Here is an 18,232-nt window from a genome sequence, read left to right as displayed (position 1 = left end):
TTGTTGAGCCGAAGCAGATTTAGCTCTCATCTTTGTGTCTGAGAAGGCCCATCCGGACTGTCCCAATCTTTTTTTTTTACAATAATACTTTATATTGTTTGACAGATTTTGAGTTCAGTGCCTTTCTCAGACCAAGAATAGGCTTCAAAGTAACACCTTTACCATTACCATAAATTATTGAGTGACATTTATCCTTTTTAGTTTTGTATTTTCAACATTTTTCTCTGAAATTGATTTATTTTACTTGTTTATTTCTGTGCTGTTCCACAGATAGTCTATCCTAGCAGCAAACGTGGGCAATAATATGCAGGAAACATTCTTAACGGGTTGAAATATTTATAATGATAACCACAGCAAATTTAGAAATAAGATGAACAGATGGTAACAAAGAAGCAAAACATAAGGCTACGTTGTTCCAAACAGATGAGTTCTCATAAATCTATTTTGGAAAAGCAAGCACACACCAGAGCTTCATGAAAACAGCATTATGTCACCTTTATTTACACTCACAACAGCAGTTATGCTCAATCTGCTAATCTTTTTTTTTTAATAATACAAATTAAAAAATAATAACATGTAGGAAAAAGTTTAAAATGCTATTTAGTCTGGGCACCAGGATAATCCTAATGCAAGAGGAGATAACATATTTTACCTTCATCTCACCACTAATGCGTAGGACTTTAAATGAACTTGTGATCATAGACTGTACAATAATAATCCTTTGTGTCTGTAAAGTTTAAGCAGCTACAAAAACTCAAGCATGATTTTTCTTTATATATACACACCAGCACTGCTCCCACTGTGAGACTCTGGTTGAATTCTTGATGCTTTATATCCTATGAAAACAGGAGTGTGTGGAACCGGATGAAAACTAGACTGGAAGGACATAGTGGGATTGCTGGTATAAGTCTGTGAATATGGCGTAGTGTTTTGGCTTATGTACAAGGAGTTTCCTGGCGTATACAGGCTTCCAACATGGTTAGAACCCTGCATAGAAGAATGGTGAGCCATGCCGCCTTGATATAGCAGTGATGCATTTTCAGGCAGACCTGGGTTGTAGACAACATGAGGGTTGAGAAGCGCTCCATCATTTGTCATTACCTGAGGGACATTTTCCAGTGGCGTCGCAAGTCGCTGTCCAACAGAGCCGTTGTCCTGCAGAGAAGGCTGGTATGTGGCGGACCGGAGGCTGGATAGAGTCGAGATGGGATGATACCTCATTAGGGTGGGCTTGCTTTGTGCTGGCTTGTAACTGAGCAAGTTGTCCGGGTGGTACACCGCGAATGAGCCTTTGTTTGAGGGCATGCGGCGGCAGACAAACAGCAGGGCTGAGGCGAAAAGGAAGGCACCAGTCACCCAACCGATGTAGAGCGCCTCTCCCAGCTCCCTCCTCTGAGCATCAATTAGCAAAGGATTGTAAAAATCCCTGATGATGACATGACCCGTCCATGACACAGGGATAAAGACACAAATGCAGGCCATGAACTGCATACAACCTGCAACCATCAGGATGATGGTCTTAGCCCAGTCATTACCCTGAAAACAGGAAACGCAGCGCATTCCTGCCAGAGCCACGAGGAGCCCCAGTCCGGACAAGGCCAGAGAACAGCACATCAGACCCCTGGCTGCCTGTAACTCTGGAGGCAGGAAGAGCAGGGAGTCGTACACCTTACACTGCATCCTGATGTTGGCCTGTCGGTAGCAGTTCATCCACAGACCCTCCCAGCGGGTCTCCATCACGATGATGTTCTCTCCAATGAAAGCTGTCACCTTCCACATGGGCATCCCTGTAGTAGCCGCCGCCCCGATCAGCCCAATCAGCCCGACGCACATTGCGGCTATCTCTGAAACACCTTGAACCATTGTGCTGTGTAGAGGAGTTCGGCTGTGTCCAAGTTCAAAACTAGGTTAGCTCACACTGACGACAAGTTGTGATTCTTCAGTACAACATCTCAGAATCGAAGTTAGAGACGTGTCCAAGGCAGCGAGGATCTTCTCATCTGACACAGTTTGTATACTGTAAGAGGTGGTTTGTTGTGGGAAAGGTGCTGTCCGGTCACCTGATTGGTTCAGAGCAATGGGGGTAAAGAGGATCTCTGCTTATTTTGTGTTTATGGTTCCTCTGGCTGTAGTGGTATATCTCTGCCATCAGCTTCTCCAGCAGTAAACTCCAACAAGACATATCAGGAATACCAGAAACAGCTCACAACTTGAGAAAAGTGTCACTTTTCTTTTTTACTCTCCATAATCTTATGTGATAACAGTTCAGAAGTTAACAAATATACAATGAAGCACACAAGCTCCTGCAGTTCTTCTGGTGTCCACTGGGGAGCATGGTTGACTTTCAGGGTTGTGGAACAGAGATGAAGCTCACTGACAGAGTTCGAATTCATTGTTTGTTCATTTTGGTGTCACCTTAAGCAACAGTGGAAAACATTACCATTGCATCACCACATAATTTCAGTATGAAACAGCAATGAAATGACTTTTACTTTACTTTTACTGTGAGAGACCTTTAGAGACCTTTCTTTCTCTATTGAAAATATAATTACATCTGCTGTATTAGGTGTTGAGATCAAACAGTTGTAGTTTTAATTGCAGCTTGCTTTTGAACTTACTGAAAGTGAAATGAAATGACCTAATAGTTCAAGAACTAATATACAATGCTTGGCTGAACAGAGTTAGAAAGTTTCTCTGTTTCCTCAAACATATGGAGGTGGATTCAACCCGGAAAATGAACCAGACAAGTTTTGGCCTAAAGCTCTCAGTATCCGTATCTATATTCAAAGTGACATGCAGATTCTGATCACATGATCATGCTGTCAGGTAGTCTCCGTCAGGCTTCTCCACAAACAGCTCCGGTTACATCTCTACACCTTTAAATAAGCAGTGTCAAACCTGCATCTCATGTTTTCTTAACCATCTGTTCTGTTGGGTTTCCAGGAGCTCCAGGGCGTCATACCAAACTTAAACAAAGACTCACAATTGTTTTCTGATTAAATAGACACACAAAACATTTTGAGTGCCCCACATAAATGTCAGCCACCAATATAAGTTTTACTGTCCTAAAGGTGATATCTGTAGCACACCTGTCTTGGTTTTATCTGTGTGGATCCTGTGTCTAATACTGGTTAAAACAGGTTAAAACTGGAAACTGAGCAGAAACACCGGAGGACTGTGTGTATGAGGATGACTGGTGCCTGCGAGAGGTTATTTGTGCTGTGATGTGTGATACTCAAACATTTTGCATGCATGTGTGTTTTGTTGATGGATGGGAGTTGTAAATTTGAATTCAAAACTCAGGTGCAGTTAATGTTGAAGGATAAAGTATTCACTGTCTGTATGTGTGTGCGTGAACAGTAAACACAAATACACGTAAACAAAGTTGATAATATACAAAAAATAAGGCTGTTAGTAGTATAAAATTGGATTATACAACAAACATAAAAGTAATAGAAATCATGAATTAGCTTAGACAATTTTCTAATTATGATATAGTTTGATATTGAGATTCTTTAACTACTGTTCTTTCACAAGACTTTATGTCTAGTACTCCCCCAATAAGGTATAAAATGAGTGATTTGAAATGGACATCATATGAATCTAACCCCTCCACAGTAAAATTATTTATTGAAATCTGTCTTTTTTTATATACCTGAAATTCATTTTTGACATTTGAAATGTGTGACAGCCAAACAAACCCCACTTTAAAGGCAAACTCCCTTCTCGTGACCGTTAGTGTGATCATCATTAACTCAGTCAGTGTCAGTGTTCAGAGATAAGCCACCCCGCTGCGTACAGAGGGGTATCTGGAGTGGTAGCTGTAGTTGGTTGATGGCTGTCTTGACAGCATTGGCTGAGGTTGTTGTTGGGGAAATATCATCAGCTGTTGGGGCTGTAGAGGCTGTGGAGGATAGCCCATGTAGTCAGAGGTCCTTGAGTACACGTACCTCTCCGATTTGTTGCCTTCAGACTGCACATTGCAACAAACGAACATGCATCCTCCAAAGAGCAAGAAAGCAGATGCCACCCAGCCAATGTACAGAGCCTCTCCAAGCTCCCTGCGCTGGGCGTCGATCAGCAACGGGTTGTAGAAGTCCCTTATGATGACATGTCCTGTCCAGGACACGGGGATAAGGACGCAGATGCACGCCATTATGATCATGCTTCCTGCAATGATGAGGACCAGCCGCTTAGCCCGATCGTTGTTTTCGATACACGACGTGCACTGAAGCCCCACCAGACTGATCAGCAGACCAAGACCGCCCAGTGCCAGAGCGCAGCACATGAGCCCCCGAGCTGCCTGAAGGTCAGGCGGCAGGGCCAGGAGAGAGTCGTACACCTTACACTGCATTCTGATGTCAGCCTGTCGAAAGCAGTTCATCCACAGACCCTCGTAGCGGGTCTCAAACACAATGATGTTCTCCCCAATGAAGGCTGTGACTCGCCACATTGGCATCCCAGTGCTTGCTGCCGTCCCAATCAGTCCAATTAGGGTCAATAACAGACCCACTATCTCGAGTGCTGAGTTAGCCATCCTGTCCTCCTCTTATTCCTCCAAGCGCATACGTACAATAATGTGCGATGTGGCTGTAGTAGGAAGCCGTAGAATCCCTCTGTTCAGTGGCTTTGGATCCCAGTGGAGGAGGAGGAGGAGGAGCAGGCTGATGTTCAACTGCACTGCCTCCTCCCTGTGGACGGGACACCAGAGTGGGAAGGGTGGGAATAGCAACCTGTTGCGAGGAAACAGAATCTCCCAGGCCTTTTTTTTTTCTTTGTACACCTACCACAGGAGCTGCTGTAAGCTGCCGCTTTGTTTATTCAGAAGTCTCCATTTACATTCTCAGATCACACTTGACAAGGAAGCTTATTTTATGAGGGTGTTTATTAGTAAAGGGACCATTTTTAAAGTTCGACATCTCGTTAGTAGCTGTGTGCATGTAAAAAAGAAAAAGTCTCCATGTTAATAAATAACTTCACATATCATAGAGTTCGATCAGCTCTGGGGCTTAACTTAGTGTTTGTCCTGTTTCAACTCAAATTCATTCACCACTATGTTTCCGGCTAACTGAAATGGGACTGTAGACACAAAATATTGGCAAAAAGAGCGTTCAAAAACTCTCATGTGCCTGCTTGTGTGTGTGTCAGGTAATGCGTGTGTACCCATTTGTTACTGTCAGTATTGGATTTCTTGTCTGGGCCTTTTGTGTCTGTCTGTGCTCAGGAGGAAGCTCGTAGTTGCAGCTCCGGCTGAGATGAAATCTCTTGGTAGGTTTGCATTGTGGGTGGACCGGTGATAGCAGTCTGGTTTTACTGGTTTAGGCACATTTCCACTGAAAACAATGGAGGCAACTTGTCTGAACAACATAACTTTCCATTTACACAACAGTTTTTGAAAGAGGAGTAGTTTCAGTTAGAACCTTTCCCAAAACCAGGAATTTCAGGCAAACTCGAGAGCTTTTGGCGGGAAGCAATAATACTTCTTAGTCAGTTTTGCCTCTTTTAATAAAAATCTTTTGAATTAAAGGCAACGGAAAAATAACAAAATTCACTTTTTTCCTTCACTGAATCCCTTTATTGGAAACCACAATTGACCATGTATTTCGGCCAGCATTTTGAAAAATGTTTATTTACAACAAAAACAACAATGAACACAAATCATTTGGAGGTATATCAACTGAAAAAGGCCTAGTGCATGTTTTGTATCAAAGAGCATGTCAGCAGAGACTGTTAAGACAGTGACACCACCTGTTAAGTATTGTTTCACAAATTAAAAATACTCTGCCTGAAGGGCTGATAAAACATAGAGTAAATTAAGTGTACAGAAACAAACAAAGCAGACAGTAATTCAGCACGGTTCATTATGGTCAAAACACAGTCAGCTCTGTAATGAATTTCAATCTCTGCTAAACTCTTTTCTCACTTTGAGAAAACAATGAAAGATTTAGTCATTTCCGGCGACAGCCTTTCATCACATTAGTCCATTGATTCTCCTCATTTAAATGTACCAAATCTTGGCAAGTTTTTTTTTCTTTAAGGTCCAAAATTGTTGATTTTCGTCTCTAGTACTGACTTGGTGTGTATGCTACAGATCCTGGCGGCGGTGCAGAGTAGGCTGGCTGGTAGGTGTAGGCTGGCTGGTAGGTGTACGGCTGGTAAGCAGGTTGGTAGATATTTCCCCCAGGGTTGTATACAATCCTCTCATCTGCTTCTTGGGTGCGAGGAGCGTGACGGCACAGCAGGATCACTCCAGCTGTGAAAAGCAAAGCTGAGGTCACCCAGCCGATGTACAGAGCCTCGCCAAGCTCCCTGCGCTGGGCATCGATCAGCAGAGGGTTGTAGAAGTCCCTGATGATGACATGGCCGGTCCAGGACACGGGGATTATGGTAGTGATACACCCCATCAGGAACAGACAGCCCCCAGCCACAAGAACAATATGCTTGGTGCGAGCCCGATGGTCCACCACTTTGGTACACTTCATCCCCACTGCTGAAACGATGATGGCGAAGCAGGTCAGGGCCACAGAGCTGCACATCAGGCCCCTAGCAGCCTGGAGGTCCGGGGGCAGAAACAGCAGGGAATCATACACCTTACACTGCATCCTGATGTTGGCTTGTCTGTAGCAGTTCATCCACAAACCCTCCCAGCGAGTCTCCATAACAATTATGTTCTCCTCGATGAAGGCCGTTACCTTCCACATCGGCAGGCCTGTCACGGCTGCCACTCCGATTAGTCCAATGAAACCGATGATGAGGGCCACTACCTCACAGCAGATGGCTTCCCGACGGTCCTTCTTCTCAAGTCTCTTCTTTTCCTCATAAACAGAGTCTTGATAATCTGTATAGGCCTTGGCCTGCTTCTCATCATAGTAAGAGCCAACGTAAGATTGAGGTGGCTTGCTGTAGCCACTGTAAGCAGTGTAAGAGGCCATTGTGGCTATCACACAGCGAGCCAAAGAGAGACCTTTGGCTGCACTCTTACAGTTCAAGAGACAAATCTGAGGAGAGGAGGAAGTCAAGGAACTTATAGACCCACAAAAAAATGGTAACGATGCAATGCAGCCTTACTGGTTGAGCTGCTTTACAGCCTGTTAAATGGGGACACACCAAAGAGAGCTGTTTGTTTTGAATGGAAATGTGACTACCGCTGCTAACAATGAACAATTTAGTCTTGGCATTAACTTAATCAAAACTAATTAAATCACTGGATAAAGTCACAGTTGATCAAAGTATGTTATCTCTGTTTTGAAGTTTACTTATTTACACACAACATTTTTTTTCTAAATCAAAGAACATAATTTTAGACAGCAAAGACCAAAAATGTACTATAAACATGAAAAAGACATTAAAATGTTGTTATTATTGCTGATCTGAACATGTAGCTTAAAATTAACCAATTAAATGTGAGGCCTTTCTTATCTCTAAAAAGATTTCTGAGTATAAAATTGAAACAATTCATATTGGGTACACAATGTAATGTTAAACAAGAAAGCTACACCATGTCTTTCTTTTAATTAGGTAAATTTATATAGTTGGTAGCTGCAATATGGTGTTTGGGATGTGAATCTGTTGTCTCTCTCAAACCGAAAGCTGATAGGACGATCACAGACGTCAAACTGTCTCCTCTTCATATGTAAACAGAGCTGATAAAAAGGTGTGGAGAACAGAAACTTGAGCAGGATTGGTTTCAATGTAGCACAGTGTTGTCCGTTTGCCAGCAGTCTCACCTTGTCACTCCCACACTGAAGCCTTCCTGACCTCTTACGGGAAAACGGTGTGCGTGCACTGAATGGGTTTTTACTGTTCAGCTGCATTTAGTTCTTAGTGAAAGAATAATAATGGTAGAACTGAGGCAAATCTGGAGTTTTATCTGTGGATTGTATGTCATGTTTTTGTTGGAGACATAGTGGAAATGCACTAGAAAAAATTAAACAACAAGTGAATATAGACTCAGACTTTATTGATGAGGTCGATGTGACTACTTTGCCATGAGATTTGACCAAATTAATACGATTAAGAACAACTGTGCAGTTAAAAGTGACAGCTGGTCGTAGAGAAACTCATGACAGCTAAATAAAAGCAGCATACTCATCGTTGAGCACAGTGACTAACAACAAATAAGCACAGTTAAGTACACATAGTTTAATACATACATCAAATATCATTCAAATATTGAAGTGCAACTGTGCGGGATTTGAGTAGATAACACAAATAATGGACATGAGAAACATTTAAAGCGCAATAGGAACACAAAGTACATTAGTCGTTTAAACAGCAACGGTGATTAAAATGTGCACTTACATTTACACACAATTTTAACACTCGACATCATCTTGTGATCTTCTTCAGGTACCATCTTTCAGATTAAACATATACAGTATAGTGGATTTTACACATTAATTTCAGGCAGTACATTTCAGCTTGTCACACATATTCTTGATGCTTGTGAAGGCTGGATGGTTTCCTCTCCAGGTAAACGCTGTCCTCTGTCTTCATGTTCCTCGCTGCCATAAGGTAAGCATCAGTGTAGGGCTCTTCCTCCTTTGATCTACGTTTGCTGTAGCTGAACAGAAGGATGATCCCGGTGATCAGCAGAACACCAGAAGTGGCCCAACCAATGAAGAGCGCCTCCCCCAGCTCCCGTTTCTGCGCATCCAGCACTGTTGGGTTGTAGAAGTTTCTGATGATAGTGTGGCCCACCCAGCTGACGGGGATGAGCGTGGTCAAAAAGGAAAGTATGAACAAACTACCGCCCAAGGCCAGGGTGATGTTCTTGCACTTTATATTGTGTCCACAGCACTTGCTCTTCTCGGTCCCACATCCCGTGATGGACAGGGAGATGACAACCAGGACTATGGAGACGCACATGAGCCCCCTGGCTGCCTGCAGCTCTGGAGGGAGAATCAGCAGCGAGTCATACATCTTGCACTGCATCCTTATGTCAGCTTGTCTGTAGCAGTTCATCCACAAGCCCTCCCAGAGTTCCTCCATGACAATGAGATTGGCACCAATGAAGGCAGAGACCTTCCACATGGGTAGAGCAGTGACAGCTACGGTCCCAAACAGGCCGATGAAGCCCAGGACCAGGGCTAAGATCTCCAACTTTGCTCTCATAGTGCAGAGGGAATGCAGTCGCGTCTCTCATCCGATGCCTACTGAAAAGACTGCTCAACCAGTCTGCTTCGCAGAAATGTAAATCCATGATCATGTCGCTGTGCCTGCAATGTCATCCTACTGGTTTGTGATGACTTGACCTTCGTTCCCAGAAGTGTTCAGGTGCAGCTAAAAAAAAAAAAACTACTCTGCATTTGTTTCGGTAGGCCCTTGTCATCATCACTCATCATGCAGTAATACAAAGAGTGGGACTATGCTGTTATGTCAAAAGCTGGCAAGTTTAAAGTTTACATTATCAGGCCCAAGCCCGCAAGATGTTGGTTAAACTGTATATCTTGGGCTTGTAAAACTGCTTGAAACTCAGTTGGATAAAATCAAAAAAGCTCAAACCTGTGTTTCTTTACTTGTTGCTTTTACTGTAGTGCATTGCCACGCTATGCCCACTTTACTCCTAGAGTGACCAGATTAATATGATGTGACATTTAATTCAGCTATTTACATTCCCTGGAGGACACTGCAGAGAAAACCAGTTTTCAGGTAATTGGCGTGAAGTCAAACTTCTGAATTTTTTTTTTTTTTACCCAGAGGAAAAACTGTCATTTTTTTTGTGCAAGCTGACACGTTGGTGGCATCTTGATGCCGTCAACTCATCGGGATAAGCCATGGTGCTATTTCCAAATGCCATCATGTGTCAGCTTTTTGCAGTTTGCTTCCCAAATCTGCACATGCTGGTCACCGTACTTTGACTGCTTCTTTCTCTTTTGTGCTTGTTCTATGGGCATTAAGTAACGCAACAGTGCTACAGGGTCAGTGTGTATTGCAGTGAAGTCAACATTAATGTGAAATGTGATGTTTCTTTAGAAGGGAGTTTGTGATAGGTCTGAAAACTTCTATATGACTTCAGCATGAGGCTCATTAACTCTCTTCATTTAGGATGGAGAATTGACTTAGTGTTCCTCATTAAAGAAGATTTCGTGTTGGCCATACTCATTAGAAAGACACGAGTAAAAATGAGTCACTTGTCGGTGGATTTAGGGTTTTTCCTTTCAACTGACTTGTAACTTTGAGTATAACAGTTTTGACTTGCTTTAACTATGACTAATAATTCTTTAAATATCACCCGGTAGATGGTCTGATTGCAGATATGGAGGAAATGTTTCCAAACAATGGAAGATTTTGCAGTTCTTAACAAGTGCCACTCCTTTATTCAAATTTCAGTTGGTCTAGTAAAGTTAACCCCCTGCTGGTCACTGTTTCCAAAAAGTAGGAGAGAGGGAAAAGGAAGGAGAGATAGAGATGCAGCAGGAGAGGTCATGAAACACAGAAACTGAAAAGCCTGTTGAACAGGTTTGCTGAGTGATACTGTCGCCTCAGCTGCTGTAAAAGTCAACACATTCACGTGTGCTGAGAAACCCGTCGCTGCGAACTCAAACACATCAAACGTTGTATTTCCTGTAGATTTGTGACCTCTTCGCTGCCGAAGTTTTGGATATTTTTGTAGGATGGATTTGATTTGAAGTCTTGCAAATACCTGAATGGGCAGTGAGGTGTAAATAAGTGCTGGTGCAATGCACAGCATGTCATGTACGTCTACAACATGCACTGTGTGCCACCTGCTGTAAGCAAATGTGACTACACATCCCGGGTCCACAATTAGATTCATATGATGTTTAAAAAGAAATTAATTTCATCTAATTCCCATTTGCTTCTTACTGTCACTTCTAATTTAGTGTTCATTTTTGGATTTAAGATTCAGGAATTATTTGTTCAGACGAAATGTAAAGACAGTCCCATAAATCACAAACGCCGTTTTATCTCTGCTAAACAAAGCATCTGTTCCCTCAAAGCAAAGGCCTCGGCAAAGCAACGCTGCCCCATCTCGGCACTCACTCATTCAGCACTGCAGCAGATACTGTTGCTGCAGATCTACAGCACAATGAAGTCTGAAGTGATCTCTTCCCTTTATCTGAAGGGCCACCAGAGCTTTTATAGTGTGCTGGTGATTGACAAGTGAGATGCGGGGGTTGGTGAAGGGGAATGAGCCTGGGTGACAGGATGTCCACAGAGCTCAGAGACAAAGAAGAGGAGATAGGGCTGTGAGAGCCATAGATTATAGTGTCTAGGGCATGTGCAGCCATGCTATCCCATGTCAGTGTTGATGAAATTGGTCTGTGCCATAACAGGAACAGCTGAAGGGATAAGGAAGTGTCTACAACTCAAAAGAGACATTTCCCTTTTTCTTCTACATGTCAAGTTTTTATTATGGGCAGCATAAGAGAAGAGAAGAGAAGCCATGTTGTTATGTAAATGGCACGGCTTTTTCCTCTGTACAGTTAAAGGACACCTTAGAATTTAGCATTGTCTAGATATGGGGCTGGCTCATCTGTTTTGCTGCTTATGAATTTTACTTGATGAAACCAACAAAGCTGTCTCATGCTTTGTACTTACAATGCCTAAAACACCCTTGTAATTAGAGGAGTGCTGGTGATGAGATGTATTGTTCTTGTTCTTTTAAAAAAAACCAAAAACAAAATGTATTTCAGTTTGTGTGCCCTGGTTGTACCACCTGTGGAACATGGCATCTCTTCTCCGCGTCAGCTGCTCGATTGTCCAGTACCATTTATAAAAAAGAAAAAAAATGGAGGGGGTGGACTATATAAAACACACTTACAACATAATAGCCCTTGAATAAATACCACTTTGGAAAAGCTCATAATGTTGGGCTGTTGCTGAAATTGACGGGAATCTTGATTTAAGCTGATTGTTGTTTGGTTGTGGAACAAATAACCCAATTAGGGTCTTTCAGTCGGTGGCGGTTAGGGTCTGCTTGTGAGCACTGTTCATTTTTGCTCGTTTTTTTGTGATTGGCATCGTGATTTTTGACACTGTTCCCCCATCGCTTTATGTTGCAGATGCATCTCTCAAAAATCACGATGACATTTGCCAGACAATGAAAAAGAGCTTCGGTAAAGAGGAATTCACAGGCAGACCCTCATCAGCACTCACTGAAAGACACTTAATGGGATACAATAGCTGTTAGCACAAAGAATTGTGTTCAGGAATGATCAGAGCGAGATCAGCAATGATCTAAAATATATGTATCTCCATGAGCTTGACCGCATTTTCTGCTATTTATTGTGGGGTTTTGTATTGTATGGTGGTCAGCTCATTCAAAACTCTGCAGCTCAGCTATGAACCAGAACCAAGAGGAGAGAGCACACATTAGCCTGGTTTGAGTTGATCTGCACTTACACTATTTTTAACTTTATTACTGATTTTCAGTTGGTTAAATGGCTGTCTTATGTTATCCATTCACCTTATAAAAGCCTGCGGTGTGTGTTTTTTAACCTCCACAGCACCACATCAGGGGGGTTTAGTTTAGGGCAGCTTTGGGCTCTGACCAGCACAGTTAACACCCACAGTGAGGTTAAACCTGTGGGAAGACGTTCTGGGTGAGGCTGAAATAGGCTTGTTTGGTTAATCAAGACCGGCAGTGAATCTGTATCCACTGGGAAATTGGGAGACTCTGTTTTGCTTGTTCACTTCAGAGGCACTGACTAATAAAAATACTTTGAGTGCTCGTCTATTAAGTCTCAAATTACTGACTGCCATCCTGTAAAAGGAATAAGAGAATTTTGATGCTTCTATTTTCATCCTTTATTATTATCCAGTGGGTTTTATTTTGTATTTTACATTAATTTTATATCCCTGTTTCATTCTATGTATTCTTTATGTGAAGCACTTTAAGATTTTACTTTTCGGTATATAAACACTTCTCAACTGCCTCCTGTTTGCCTGAGCATGGCTTTTATTTCCAATTTTAGACTACATTCCTTTATTCTTTTTGTAATTATAGGGATTTTAGCTCCTTCACCATCATTCAGACACCTTATCAACCACAGCTTGCAAAAACACAAAGTGGCTCTTAGTGTTTTCTGAAGGTTCAGTTTTCTCCCTTTGTTCTGGAACTGCAGTCTGTCTTCGTGGGTTGCATTGAAGCAGGAGAGCATTGATTTGCTGCTTGGTTCAGTCTTTCTAAGGCATATCTGAGCACACTTGGCATTTGTGTCTTTCTCACATCACAAAATTGTTTTGTAGAGATGTCTGCAGAGCTGCGGGGAATGAGATGGGCTGCTGAGTAAAACCACATGAACCAATGAATAACTAGAGGGAGGGGGGTTGAATTGTAAGTAGGAAACAACTGTATTTATTATGATATCAATACATTTTCTATATACACACAGTAATAAAAATGCAGTCTTAGCACAATGAGCTGTTTACAAGTATGACTTCTTTCACTGTTCGGGCATACTGCAAGTCTTTTCCCTTGATTGCTTGAGCAAATTTGGACTTTCTTTGTGAAAAAAAAAAAATCTTACTCATGTTTTTTGCTAACAAATTAATTTACATATGAATAAATAAAACAACATTGCGTTGTAATCCATTACCAGTAAACAATCGTTTTGAACACACAACACCTTTTAAAATAGCCGATGTGCAAAGTCTCTACAATACAGAGTGCACACACAGTGTTAAGAATGAAATGTAACATTGAGCGTTCTTTAAATGGCAATACTGAAGAGCAAAAAGGAAAAATACAAGAGAATTGTTTCACAGTAAACAAAAACATGAAACAGCAAATTCAAGTAAAACAGGATTATGTTAAGTTAAAACAAATTAAAATCCCCGAGTTTCTGCGACATAGGGGCTATTACATAACGCTGCTATTAAATGTAACGAGAAAACAACCAAAATATTTTCCAGGCTAAAAAGATCAAAATCATATATTACACATAACCAGGAAATCTGTTCCCAAAACATGTCAGTGTATATTCATGTGAAAATGGACAAGTATAGTAAACTATGCAAGACAAGACTGTCCTTTGCAATTATTTATTCTATTTCTTTAAGGACAGATAATATACAGCCCTTAACTATGATAATATCTCTGAGTCACACAGACAAAACAAATATTAATGTTCTCACAATACCCAAATTTGGCAACAGCAGGCAGGACTATAGTATGCTGCCCAAATGTGCAAACCATGCCAATCAAAGCAACTGATTAGATTCCATGATTGTACCATTAATTCATGTCTCAAAGCCTACACTCTGACCTCTGTGTGACAGCATTTGATTTAGGATAAAGCTCCCCCATTCTGGATTCCTGTATTGCTCCACTGATGATCTTACCTGTACAAAAAGCATTCAGCAAAAGTAAGGTAAGGAAGGATATATCTTCTACTAGCTGTGGAATATACGTCAATGCCCATGCATTGTTTGTGAAGACTGATGACTGATCTTTATGGAGCCCATGTAAAGCCATTTAAGACACTTGCTGTCTGCCTGTCGCCTTCAGCTTTTATGTGTCACGGTCTGAGGACGAACTGGATTGCTTCCTTCGTACCCAAACCTCATCCTTCTCCATTTGCTCAACATTGTCGCCGATCACGGCGCTTTGCTTCTCCGTGGTGGACAGCTTTGCATCATCAGGGGTCTCACTGATCGTCGGGGACTTAAGGCTGTCGCTCTCTTCCGTTTCCTCACTTGCCAAGGACAACGCCATGACGGGGGCCTCCAGGTCAACCTCAGCAGACGGCGCTCTGGGCGTCTTGCAGAACTCGTCATCCTCATCACTGAGGATGTCTGTCTCCTTCACCTCTTCCTGGTCCTCGTACTCTTCTAGGTCAAACTGTTCTTCCACCCAGCGGTCTGTGTCACCTGCTAACTCAGGTTGCTGCTGCTGATTTGGTTCGTCGTCCTGTTGCAGCTTATTTGAGTCGGGCTCCTGCGGTGAAGCGAGGTCCTGTTCGGGCTCCCCATCGAATACAATGTCTGTGTCTATGGTGAAACGGTTGCGCACTAACTTCCTCCTGCCGAGAGTCCTGGTTGGGGCTGATGCTGTAAAAAACAGGAGATCAAAAATACATAAATAATGGAAATTAAAAAGTTAACATTTTCAGGGCATTGCTTAAGATTTCGGCAACTAACATTATCATTTGTAATACTTCACATTTTGAGGACTACATGAATAAAAACTTGAGTGATTTATCAACAGTGAGTAATACTGGTGTACAGATTATAACAAGGGTTGTCGCTAAAATATCCAACTTGTGTTGCGAAATACAAAAATTACTTTAGAAACAGTTTGAATAGTTCCAAACTACAAATTGAAGTTAAAAGTTCAACACAAACTTAAAATATTACCTATAGTTAGTTATTAATTAAATCCATAAATGTGGTTAAAACCATAACTCAAAGTCTCAGATTCAACTTTTTTTGTTATAAGCTAAGAAGGAACAAATTCAGAATTAGGACACGTGTAGCTGTAGGGTGAATGCAGCCACAGACTGGCATTTACCCGCTCTATTTATGGCGGGCCGAGCTCCCTTCAGGGCGCAGAGGCGCTTTCCTCCAAAGGGCACATACTGCTGGTTGAGGGGCAAACTCTCTGTTTTCAGGAGCTGTCGGCGGTGCTTTTCCCTCAAGATGGAATGGACCGTCTTCAGAAAGTCTTTTCTACTCTCTGGGGAGCTGAGGGAGATAGAAGGGCACATTATCAGTTTGCCACTCTGTAGATAACAGCAGAAAAGACTGCATCAGTGCAAGCTTCCATCAGCGGCGGAATTCAACCTTCGTTAGAGGAGATCCTCACCTACAGCACAGCTGAAACGTCCTCTCTGGCCTTCCCTCTGATTCTGACTTTGTGTGGACAATCTCACACACAGCCGAGCCCTCGCCATCTGGAGAAGAAAACGCTTGTGATCTTATGTACAGAGCAATCTGGTAAGATTTTCTAAAGTAATCATTTCTAGATATAGCAGAATAAAACACCAGTATTTCAAAACAGTACAGTATGTTATTCATTGAGTCATCTGCAGTACCTGCATTGGCCAAGGACCTGACTTGTAGGGCATCAGTTGGGATCATGTGCCGGAATCGGAAAGGGTCTTTGTCTTCTGAAGACGCAGAGACTCGATGGGAGCCACCCTACAGTCAGTCAAACAAAGAAACTGAGATGAAACCACGCTTGTAAATGAGCCGCATCCAGTTCTAATCTTTCACAGGTGACCCACTGGGCTGATTCTGAAAGTGGCACATGGGCAAAGTAACTTCACAATGCTGTAAAATAAAATAGGTTATATTTTAAATTGGATTTGCTGTTGCAGCCTTCTTCCTTGTGTGAAAACGTACCATTTTCTTTTTCTGCTTGGATCCATCTTTGCATACAAAGACCACTGCTGTTTTGAACACTAAAAAGTAATGAGGAAAAACATCAGACACTTATACTTAAGTCATACTCATTACATAATCGTGGAGTAAAATCATCCCCAACATACCAAAAGTAGCCATCTGGGGCTCTTTCTTCCACTTTCCTAAGGATGCAGGGGGGTTGATCCAGGTCACACTGGTGTGGAGCAGCAGGTCACCCATGGACAGATCAGCAACCTGGCAAAAGCAGCGAAGTATCAGAAGTCACTCCACGTGTACTCTTTAGTTTACAGAATAGAGCCAAGCCACTTTTGTCCAACATACCTCTTTCTTTTCGCCACTCTGCTCAGTGATGAGCTGATCAAACACTGCTCCAAACTCCTCGTGGATCTTCTGCATCTCGTTGATGTGGCTGGCAACTTTGTTCATGGCTTTCATGGCAACTGCGGGCGAACAGAAAACAACAGGGTTGTGACCACATCCATTCAGCCTCATACTCTCCTGTCAAAATGATGGCATCTTCTCAGTAAGCCTTGTGCTCAGGCCTTACCATCCAGGTGGTAGTGCTCCTCGCTGTCTGGGTCTGTGAGCGAGTAGAGCTCCTTCAGCAGGAGGGGATACTTCAGCACCCTCTGGATGGGTTTGATCAGGTATGACTCCAGGGTGGAGGAGTGCTGCTGCTTGGGGTTGCGCTCATCCAGGAAGGCCTTGAAATCAGGATCAGTTTTGGCTGGAATGACCAATAAAGAACGTTTATCGCACAACTTCCAGACATCTTACCCATGTTTGGCTGACTCAGGTAGCTGTGCCATAAACATGTTGATCTTGTGCAAACTCAGACCCAGTTAGTGCTTATAATTTACTTTGCCTTGCATTAGAAATGATCTACATTTCAAAGTCAAAAGAACTGCTTCATGCTTTTTGTAGAAGAGTCAAGAGGCAGATATAAATGGGCAGGAATTATCTATTTACTGCTTTAAAAAACAAACAGCTTTATCCAAATAACACCTCACCAAACTCAGTATGGCCAGTAAGTAGTTGACTCATTGAAAGTAACACAGCAAACAAAGCCACTTGAATGTTAAAAAGGAGTGGGTGTACTAGCAAGAGAACAGGCTGTTCAGCGTGGCTCATTATATATCATATAATGTTGCAGGGCTTTTTCACCCTTAGAGCCACCAGCTTCAAAGTCAGCAGAGGTCAAATGGACAACTGTCTGGCTGACAACTCTGCAGAGCAGATTTATGGAGCCTTGCAGGACATGGCAGATGGTTGATGGATAAATACATCCTCTCCTTTGAGCCAAGAAGGAATGTCGGCCCAAGAGCACATTTACTCACCCTTTACGAGGACCTTAGGGACTTTGGTGTGGCTGGCGCAGAAAGCACTGTAGATTTTAAAACGGTCTGCATAGTACAGGAAAGAGCCTCCCAGAGAGAAGAGGATTTTCTGTGAAAAGGGGACGAGAAGTTACCCAACCAGCTGTTACAAAAGAGTTTATGTGCACTTTAAATTCTTATTACTGGTCATATATTTTGGTGTACACTTCAGAAAAAGAGGCTATACCTTAAACTGATCCACTCTTTCCAGCTTCTCTAGATCTGGAACAAGCCTGGTCCCATCTTCAAGGGTCTTGAGAAATTCAACCTGAAAGTCCACCATTTCCGGCAAGTTCCCAAACAGTACATCCAGCTGAAGGAAAAAGGCATTTGAGCAAAGTCACCATAATTTCCATATATTTTCCAGAATTCTGATATGAATATCTGATATGTTTTTTTGTGATGCATCCAATACTAGTCCCTTGTGACAGTTGCTCAAAATGTAATAAAAAACAAAACAAATAAATGTCATTATTGCAAGTGCATGTAAAACATCTCTTTAATTTGCAAACCACCCCCTTTCATCA

The 18,232-nt window shown here is 42.2% G+C and overlaps 5 protein-coding genes across 8 annotated transcripts in view; all 5 read right to left on the bottom strand.

Annotated features, from left to right (window-relative positions):
* Nucleotides 1-606: 606 nt before the first annotated feature.
* On the bottom strand, nucleotides 607-2,353 carry LOC139336505 (claudin-8-like). The gene has a single exon (XM_070970639.1). The coding sequence runs from the start codon at nucleotides 1,861-1,863 to the stop codon at nucleotides 772-774; it is 1,092 nt and encodes a 363-aa protein (XP_070826740.1). The 5' UTR covers nucleotides 1,864-2,353; the 3' UTR covers nucleotides 607-771.
* Nucleotides 2,354-3,619: 1,266 nt separating this feature from the next.
* cldn8.1 (claudin 8.1) lies at nucleotides 3,620-4,613 on the bottom strand. Its single transcript, XM_070970213.1, has one exon. It carries the CDS (start codon nucleotides 4,535-4,537, stop codon nucleotides 3,773-3,775), a length of 765 nt encoding a protein of 254 aa, XP_070826314.1. The 5' UTR covers nucleotides 4,538-4,613; the 3' UTR covers nucleotides 3,620-3,772.
* A 1,204-nt stretch (nucleotides 4,614-5,817) lies between these two features.
* LOC139336372 (claudin-8-like) lies at nucleotides 5,818-6,976 on the bottom strand. The gene has a single exon (XM_070970469.1). The coding sequence runs from the start codon at nucleotides 6,930-6,932 to the stop codon at nucleotides 6,063-6,065; it is 870 nt and encodes a 289-aa protein (XP_070826570.1). The 5' UTR covers nucleotides 6,933-6,976; the 3' UTR covers nucleotides 5,818-6,062.
* A 1,323-nt stretch (nucleotides 6,977-8,299) lies between these two features.
* Nucleotides 8,300-9,134, bottom strand: LOC139336614 (claudin-17-like). The gene has a single exon (XM_070970766.1). The coding sequence runs from the start codon at nucleotides 9,112-9,114 to the stop codon at nucleotides 8,425-8,427; it is 690 nt and encodes a 229-aa protein (XP_070826867.1). The 5' UTR covers nucleotides 9,115-9,134; the 3' UTR covers nucleotides 8,300-8,424.
* A 4,159-nt stretch (nucleotides 9,135-13,293) lies between these two features.
* LOC139336163 (rho guanine nucleotide exchange factor TIAM1-like) overlaps nucleotides 13,294-18,232 on the bottom strand; it is a 42,073-nt gene continuing 37,134 nt past the window's right edge. For all 4 annotated transcript variants that reach the window (XM_070970104.1, XM_070970106.1, XM_070970107.1 and 1 more), the window contains 10 exons: nucleotides 17,893-18,018; nucleotides 17,667-17,775; nucleotides 16,877-17,056; nucleotides 16,651-16,769; nucleotides 16,455-16,563; nucleotides 16,309-16,367; nucleotides 15,999-16,104; nucleotides 15,770-15,857; nucleotides 15,476-15,648; nucleotides 13,294-15,015 (listed from right to left, as the gene is read on the bottom strand). In XM_070970104.1, coding sequence (XP_070826205.1) covers nucleotides 14,477-15,015; nucleotides 15,476-15,648; nucleotides 15,770-15,857; nucleotides 15,999-16,104; nucleotides 16,309-16,367; nucleotides 16,455-16,563; nucleotides 16,651-16,769; nucleotides 16,877-17,056; nucleotides 17,667-17,775; nucleotides 17,893-18,018 — 1,608 coding nt within the window. In that variant the 3' untranslated portion in view covers nucleotides 13,294-14,476. The remainder of the gene's footprint in view (nucleotides 15,016-15,475; nucleotides 15,649-15,769; nucleotides 15,858-15,998; nucleotides 16,105-16,308; nucleotides 16,368-16,454; nucleotides 16,564-16,650; nucleotides 16,770-16,876; nucleotides 17,057-17,666; nucleotides 17,776-17,892; nucleotides 18,019-18,232) is intronic.

The sequence above is a fragment of the Chaetodon trifascialis genome, chromosome 9 (assembly GCF_039877785.1).
Source record: "Chaetodon trifascialis isolate fChaTrf1 chromosome 9, fChaTrf1.hap1, whole genome shotgun sequence".
Lineage (NCBI taxonomy): Eukaryota > Metazoa > Chordata > Actinopteri > Chaetodontiformes > Chaetodontidae > Chaetodon > Chaetodon trifascialis.
The sequence above is the reverse complement of the archived record's forward strand: the minus strand, read 5'-3'. Positions and strand labels throughout refer to the sequence as shown.

Excerpts from the sequence above, each read along its gene's own strand:
- LOC139336372 (XM_070970469.1), bottom strand. The coding sequence starts at position 6,932 with ATGGCCTCTTACACTGCTTACAGTGGCTACAGCAAGCCACCTCAATCT.
- LOC139336614 (XM_070970766.1), bottom strand. The coding sequence starts at position 9,114 with ATGAGAGCAAAGTTGGAGATCTTAGCCCTGGTCCTGGGCTTCATCGGC.
- LOC139336505 (XM_070970639.1), bottom strand. The coding sequence starts at position 1,863 with ATGGTTCAAGGTGTTTCAGAGATAGCCGCAATGTGCGTCGGGCTGATT.
- cldn8.1 (XM_070970213.1), bottom strand. The coding sequence starts at position 4,537 with ATGGCTAACTCAGCACTCGAGATAGTGGGTCTGTTATTGACCCTAATT.